This window comes from Sinocyclocheilus rhinocerous, unplaced genomic scaffold (assembly GCF_001515625.1).
Source record: "Sinocyclocheilus rhinocerous isolate Xijiao unplaced genomic scaffold, SAMN03320098_v1.1 scaffold2020, whole genome shotgun sequence".
Taxonomy (NCBI): Eukaryota; Metazoa; Chordata; class Actinopteri; order Cypriniformes; family Cyprinidae; genus Sinocyclocheilus; species Sinocyclocheilus rhinocerous.
In genome coordinates, this window is record NW_015661988.1 from 445,440 (window position 1) to 454,080 (window position 8,641).

At 35.2% G+C, this 8,641-nt stretch overlaps 1 protein-coding gene across 1 annotated transcript in view; it reads right to left on the minus strand.

Moving 5' to 3' along the window:
* The window catches only part of phyhiplb (phytanoyl-CoA 2-hydroxylase interacting protein-like b), a 37,722-nt gene extending 29,339 nt beyond the window's left edge, over nucleotides 1-8,383 (minus strand). The window contains exon 1 of the mRNA XM_016536822.1: nucleotides 8,113-8,383. Coding sequence (XP_016392308.1) covers nucleotides 8,113-8,221 — 109 coding nt within the window. The 5' untranslated portion in view covers nucleotides 8,222-8,383. The remainder of the gene's footprint in view (nucleotides 1-8,112) is intronic.
* Nucleotides 8,384-8,641: the final 258 nt, after the last annotated feature.

Here is an 8,641-nt window from a genome sequence, read left to right on the forward strand (position 1 = left end):
ATATATATATCGAATGAATGATTTATTCACTAATTGCATTTTTGCATGGTATGAAAAATGTAGAAAAGTGTTTTTGCGAACAAGTGTTGTACTTTACTTTATGTAATTTAAGTAACTTAAGCAGTTAGCAGACGCTTTTATCCAAAGCGACTTACAGTGCATTCAGACTATACATTTTTTACCAGTATGTGTGTTCCCTGGGAGTTGAACCCACAAACTTTTGCACGCTAACGCAATGCTCTACCACTGAGCCACAGGAACACAATGTATGTATGTACAGTATGTACATGCTGTAAAATTCTGATGTAGTTAGAAATAAATGAATGAGTCATGAAATGAGATATTCTCCCCTTGATCAATGTCACGCAAGCACTGACACAAGTCTCCTCCATACGAACATCATCTTCACAGGTTTATTTTGGTTTTTGTTGGTCAGACATTCGGTTAGCATTGGGAAACATAAAACCTTTCTGAATGGTCCCTTTCACTCTAAATGTATCTTTGTTCAAGGTTAAACCTGGTGTCTGTTTCTGTAGAGTGATATATCATACTTTTTATAATAAATATGTGCTTAACTGTTTTTTTTTTTTTTTTTTTTTAGGCTGCAAAAAGCAATCTGTGTCATCTCATCTAACTTTGTATTTAAATATGAAGTGACCTAAACTCTTTTCCTTTTGCCAACTCCTGAATAAGCTGTATTGAGTTGACTGACCTAGTTTATTTCACTAACCCCCACGGTTTGTTTTTTTATAATAACATAATCATATTAAACAGTCTAGACCCCCATGGGGTATTCGTTGTAATCCTTGCAATTTGCTAAACCAACTTTCCTTATGACAGTATACTGCACTGATTGTTAAAGGGACAGTTCACCCAAAAATGAAAATTCTGTCATTTACTTTTTAGAGATCATCAGTCATCAAAGTCATCATGTGAATGAAAATGGGCCAGAGACAGTAGGGAAAAACCACACAATATGCAAATAATAAAATACATATAGCCATGCAATCAGGATTTGTGTATAGTTAACAAATAGAAGAAAAAAATGATTTGTCAGCTTTTGAAAGCAAGAAGAAAACACTCCCATCATCTTTTGTTATTGACTAGTCAAACTCAGCCTTATTCTGGAGCAAATCCATCATCATTAATCCAATCTGTCATCATGAATATGGCTCATTTTTAGACATTGAGGATGCATTTATGTATTTGGCAGATGCTTTTATCCAAAGCAACTTACATTACATTCAAAGTATGCATAATTTTTTTCATCAGTTCATGGATTTACTGGAAATCAAACTCATGACTTTGGCATTGCTGGCGCCATGCTCTATTGTTTGAGCTACAGGAATGCTTATACAATGTTTGGCCAGTGTTTATTCCATGTGTTAGTCTGCTAAATCACACTCCTCTTGTTATTTATACATTTACACAATTGTCTGTTTTTTTCAGTCTAAGTCATGTTATTATGTTAGATATTGTTAGGCAGATATGTTAGTTTTGTACGATAAACAATTTTGATTCTGTCTTGTTTCACCGCTTGATGTCTAATGTAAAATCTGGCTCCTGAAGCAAAACCAGTCCTGAGTTAGGCGAATTTCAACAAAACATGCAAACAACACACAAATTGGCAAGAATTATGCAAACCTCATCTCAGATGAGAGTCTACAAATGAGGAGAGTTAATGTTCAGTCTTAACGGTGAGCTTGTCTAAGGACCATGTAGAGCGAGAGTGAATAATCACATGACTGAATCTCTTAATAGAGCAGCAATGTGGCATGTAACTGTCTTAACACTCTGGTTTTTTAGACTGATAAGTTGTGAAAAGTACACACACACATACACTGTGTGAAACTGTGACACCAGTGATATAACACCACCGAGAGAGATGTGATCTGAGAAAAGCAAGCCTGGCATGGTGTTACTTTTGGTGTGATGTTTGTGCTTGAGGTGATGGAAAAACATACAAATTTGGAGCTGAAGGGCATGGTGTTGAGCTTTTATTAGAAGTTTAAACATCATAATTGGAGTTTTGTGACTTTTGGTCTTCTGATTTGGTTTAAAGGGGTCATATGATGCGATTTCAATTTGTCCTTTCTCTTTGGAGTGTTACAAGCTCTTGGTGCATAAAGAAGATCTGTAAAGTTGCAAAGACTAAAGTCTCAAATCCAAAGAGATATTCTTTATAAAAGTTCAGAAAAAATCAATTATTAATTTTGGAAACATTTTTTTTTTCTCAAACGGTTTTTAAACATGTTTGTATGTAGCCGTCTTTATATTTTAGAAATCACATTTAGAGGTTTTTATACTCAAAATTTTGAGTCTTTGTCTTCCAGGAAACATTGATGACTCATCTTGCACTCCAAATTTTTGTCCAATCAAATGCTAGAATGCCCCTCCCACTGATACCACTTGCTTCTAAATAGCAATAGCAAGTCGCAAACCATGTTTACAGCTACGGTTTAAAAGGATAATCCACCTAAAAAGAAATTGCAGCATTATTTACTAACCCTGGTGTTGTTCCAACAATGCCTTATGATTTTTCTTTTTCAGACCACAAAAGGTGAAAAAAAAGTCAATATAATAGCAGTGAATTGTATGGAAGCCCATTTCCACCAAGTCAAAATAAAAAAAAGGTACTTGTGACTTTTTATCTCACAATTCTGACTTTTTTTTTCAACTGCAAATTTACATCTCACAATTCCGTGTTTTTTTCTCAGAATTATGAGATATAAACTCACAACTGCAAGAAAAGCAGTCAGAACTGTGGAATATAAAGATATAAAGGAAATACAATTTTTCTCAGAAATGTGTGATAAAAACTTGTAATTGCGAGTCATATAGTCAGAAGTGCAAGATATAAACTCTCAATTCTGAGTTTTTTTTCGCACAATTGCGAGTTTATATCTCGCAATTCTGACTTTTTTTTCTCACAATTCTGACTTCTTTACTCTCAATTGCGAGTTATGAAGTTCAATTCTGAGGAAAAAAAGACTATTGTCCTACAATAGTTTATATCTCACAATTCTGACTTTATAACTTGCAATTTCGAGTTTCTATCATGCAATTCTGATTTTATAACAATTCTGATTCTATATCATGCAATTCTTTTTTTCTCAGAATTATGAGATATAAACTCACAACTGCAAGAAAAGCAGTCAGAACTGTGGAATATAAAGATATAAAGGAAATAAAATTTTTCTCAGAAATGTGTGATATAAACTTGTAATTGCGAGTCATATAGTCAGAAGTGCAAGATATAAACTCTCAATTCTGAGTTTTTTTCGCACAATTGCGAGTTTATATCTCGCAATTCTGACTTTTTTTTCTCACAATTCTGACTTCTTTACTCTCAATTGCGAGTTATGAAGTTCAATTCTGAGGAAAAAAAGACTATTGTCCTACAATAGTTTATATCTCACAATTCTGACTTTATAACTTGCAATTTCGAGTTTCTATCATGCAATTCTGATTTTATAACAATTCTGATTTTACATCATGCAATTCTAATAAAAAAAGTCATAATTGCAAAGAAAAAAGTCAGAATTTTAAGAAAAAAAGTCAGAATTGTGAAATAAAAAGTCACAGTTACCTTTTTTATTCAGTGGCAGAAACAGGCTTCCGTAAAATAGAAACCAACTTCAAGCTTTAACAAAAAAAATAAAATAAAAATGTATGATCCCATATGACCTCTGCTATATTTTCCAAGTGTTCTAAGAGAGGTCTATATCATGCAATTCTGATTTTATAACAATTCTGATTTTACATCATGCAATTCTAAGAAAAAAAGTCATAATTGCAAAGAAAAAAGTCAGAATTTTAAGAAAAAAAGTCAGAATTGTGAAATAAAAAGTCACAGTTACCTTTTTTATTCAGTGGCAGAAACAGGCTTCCGTAAAATAGAAACCAGCTTCAAGCTTTAACAAAAAAAATAAAATAAAAATGTATGATCCCATATGACCTCTGCTATATTTTCCAAGTGTTCTAAGAGAGGTTTGGTAAAATTAAACTTAAATTTTTTTTTCTTTTGTGGTATGAAAAATAAACAAGGTCATATGTCATTAGAACACCATCAGGGTGAATACATAATGACAGAATTTACATTTTTGTGTAAATTATCCCTTTGAACCAAAGTCTTTTGGCTATTTAAAAATATATATTTAAGTGTTTTCTGCTTTTAAGTTGCACTTGTGAAGCAAGTTCATGGATTTTTAACATCCATTCAGCTTGCTATACCTCTTTAGTTAACTGTTTAGTTATGACATAGAAAACGTATATTTAGATTTAACCCAAAAGAGTTTACACTCAGCTAACACTCTTTGCCCCAAATCTCACTTATTCAAACAGCATGACTGTCTCTAGAAGCATGTTCAACTGAGAATAGGCTACTAATCATGAATCAGCTCCATTATTTATCCAATCCATGTCTGTTTTGTTGTTATTTTGCTGTGCTATATTTGCACAGCGGACACAATTAGCAAATTGATGGCCATGTTAAATCGTTTCTTTCGCTAGAAGGCGGGCTTGGCAGATGGTGGCCCCTGTTTTGGAGCCAGTCCCCCCATACACAGCTGGCCAAAGCTGTATATTCAGACAGGGGAAGTGAGTTAGCACTGTCAGGCTCCTGTAGGCCCTCACACAAAGGACTCCCCATCTGAGGCCTGCCCCGAGGGGGAAGAAACGCCCTCTTTAATGCATGCTTATCGAGGAGTCCCACAGCACAGGGGCAGCTCGTCCATTTTTTATCTTTCACAAATGGATGCCTGTCCGTAGAGTATTCTGTGCTTCAGAAGCAAACGCTTGCTTTGAGTGCATCTGCAGTTTCACAGTGATTATATAATGGAAATATGGACTCATTCCTCATGAATCTTAGTAAAGGAAGTACTTACCATATTAGCGCCAAGCATTTACTAGAAGATCATAACTGGTTCCAACACTAAAATGAACACCTGTGTCATTCTCATTCTCTGGAAATTATGCTATTTGTGTCTCAGTGATTAAATTAACAGGACACTGGCCTTATTTACATCATTTGATAGATGCCCATTTATTTATGTGCAATGCAAAATAAATATTAAAATAAGACATGTTTGTTTTAAATAAAATTATTAGCAAATTTACATATTGATTCATTAACATTGATTTTTTTTTTGGTTAAATAGACAACATTTTATCTAAATTTAGCTTTTAATGAGATTTAAATGGTATTCTTTCACTGTCTGTCTTTTTTTTTAAATGGCACAAACCAAAAAAAGTACTGTAAATGTAAGAAGGAAATCAAAATACAGGTAAAACCTCTATGAAAAGTCAATACAGAAAACAATACAGATATATATTATATATGGAACATTGGGCCGCATTTTAACTGACTTTTCTTGCTGTTGTAAATAACATTTGCTATCTAATGACATTTTTGTACATTATTTTTGCTGATATTCAACCCTGTAACATTAAATCCTCATTTATACCCATATATATATATATATATATATATATAACTGCCATAAAATATGCTGATAGAGAAATGTCATTGGCTATTACTTTTATTATTATATTATTATTTCAGTGATAATGTGTGATTAAAAATACGTTGAAACTGAGTAAAAAAAAAAACAATTAAAATAAGTATAATTCCAAACTTACTCTGATAATGGCTGAAATAACAGTGCTTTATGGTTTAGATTTGGCTTAGGGTTAGTAACAATAAATAAATTGGCACTTTGCAAGGCTGTAACCATATATTTAGTATTGTGAGTAATAGTTTAATAATCAGCCACTAAAAAAAACCCACATCTGTTGACCACTGATCTGAATAATAATGGGAATCATTTCCTTACTGTGGTTCCCAGTGTCTATTGCGGATATAGCCATGAAACTGTGAGCCTTAATCCTTGGATCCTTGATAATCTTTTCCAATTAAATGATTAAACATTTTTTGGAATAAGTTCACTTCATAACTTTATAAAACTGGTTAACAATTCTTCTGAACTCTGGCACAGATGTCCATCATTATGCCAACACAAATGGAGAGGGCAGGTGAGTCGGAGTGTTGATATGGCACACTGAGATGTATAAAACTCAGAGGACAGATGGGTCAGAACAGAACGTACCCATTGTGACTCATTCGTTTTCATCATATCTTCGTCTTGTTCCTTCTTGGCCCAAATCTGTGCAAATTATTAGCCAAGATCCATCAACCAATCAGATTTTGTCATTCTCTCCGTGTGTTTAACATGTCTAGTGCAAACAGAAGCATCCAAATAATATCTATTCTGTTAAAAAGCAATATGAATGTACAACGTATTTACAGCACATTTCAAAAGCTTGTCTTTATCTGTCACTGTCCATATAGGAACATTAAAACAATAGCATCTAAATCAATAGAGTTGTGTGTCTACACCCAATTATATCACTCAAAGGACTGTGACAGCGTCAATGCTACACTGCACGGACCGTGTCAATAAGAATGTTCTCTCTTTTTTGTCTCTCTCTCTCTGTCTTGTGACAGCATGGCTGAAGGGACTTCGAGTTCCTCTGCACAGTACTGGTATAGAATACAAATCAGAGCTCTAAGGAATTTTCGTTCAGCTCACGCAAAGCATGTTCTTTGCTTTAGCTCTGATATACTGATGATAAACAAGTCCACAGAAATCAACACACAGCTATTTCTCTTCATATTCTGATTTGCCTCACCTCTTGTTAATTACATTAGTACTGATTATTAGTGGTTGACTTAGGGTTTTCAATGGCAAATATGATACAGTTTACTAGAGCAGGGTGTCAACATTGCAAATATGTACATACAATTTCTGATTTTTTTTAAAATTTACATTTGATGTAAAATGTTTACTCAAAATTTACTAAACGGCATTTGAAACCGAAAAACTAGATTGTGAAACTGACACACATCTGTCAGTTATAGTTATCAACTTAATGTATGCAAAAAAATGTCTGGATATCAGACAATTAATTGGCTTGGCCAAAAATCAAATACTTACGAAGTGATAAATATTCTGCCATTATGATACAGAAGGAAAAACATGGTAGGCAGTATGTTTCTGTTCTTTAATATGAAATGCTTTGTATTTTAATAGTATGCTCCTCTGTTCCAGAGCAGCACGAGGCAGGAGAGCTTTCTCTGGAAAATCAATGACTAAGTATGCCTAGAAACGCACGCACTGGGATACACCCATGTAAATCCTGTACATAACCATTAATCATTAATTTAGTAGATACATAGTACGCGCATAAGACAATGGGCAATACAGTGTCACCCAGATGAATCAGCATATTCAGAGTGTGGCTCGACTAAACATTTTGCTTTCATTACGATATGAGCGAGAGAGTGAATTGCTCACTGGTCGTATAGCCTCAGATGCATGCAGCTGCAATCCGGTATTGTTTCAGTATGGTGCGCGCGCAATGACCGTGTCCATGGTGCTGAACGTTACGCGAGCATCATATTGAAACAAGCATTCAAGTGCATGGAATATTAATGTTCGGAGAGCATGCACCTCTTTCTGTGACCCAAAGGAAAATAATAAATTGCACCTAAGTCTGCATGCATGCGACTTAAAAGCATTCAATCGATACGGAATTATGTGATTTATTCATGAAAAAGTCGTTTTACTATGAAGCACAGCACGTGAGTCTTATGGTGGTGCATGAATTATAATAATCCTTCCTTGTCTAGAAAGCTCAAATGCAATGCATTTTAAAGAAAAAACAACTAAGCAACCTCACGCGCAAATCTATAGCATGCACTTTCATGCACGCGCCGTAAATGCACGTTTTTCAAAAAGACAAAACTGCTATTCAGCACGTGAGTTGCGTGATTGCTTCTGCGTGCATTAAAAAGATGTTTCCAAGTGAAAGCTCCAATGCAATGACACCAAACCAGCTCCAGCTAAATGCGAGAATAGCTGAGCAACCTCAGCCTATAGTATGCATCAGGATCTTTAAAAGCATGCGCCTTAAATGCATTTGCATTTTGAAGTTTGCATGCATTTACATATTTCCCCGTCCTCAAATCTCAAACGCAATGGCACTGCTCCTCCACTCCAGTTCACCTGTCTGAGGACAAACTGATAATTTAGCAAAAGTAACACTTCTTACCTTCTCTCTCACAAAGCTGGATGGCGTCCAGACTGAGATTCTTCATCATGTCCTCGCACGGGCTCGTGGGGCTGCTGACACTGTGTCCCACGCGTGGAACCTCCATCATTGAGCCTCTAAATGAACGCTATTCCGCTATTCCGCTAGTGAGAGTGACTGCAGTGCCGCTGGACAGATCTTCACTCCGTGCTCTCTCTGTCTCCCACGGGTTTCCACAGTGTGCTGCTGATGAGAGCCACGTCAGCACCTCGTCACGGCCGCTCCATCAGAGCTGATCTCTCCTGCGACACGCACAGTCAAGGGCAAAGAGCAGTGACGTGTTCTACTGTAATTACACTCCATATTCATATTAATTCGGTCACATACTTTATATCACAGCGCCACTATACTTGTTGTAAGTACTGTGAAATACTACTAAGCCATTATTAACATGCTGTTATTTTGTATAATTTTGATGGCACTGATGGACTTCACATCTGATATTCAATACAATAGCATGATTATGAGTGTAATACTGCTTTTATACAAC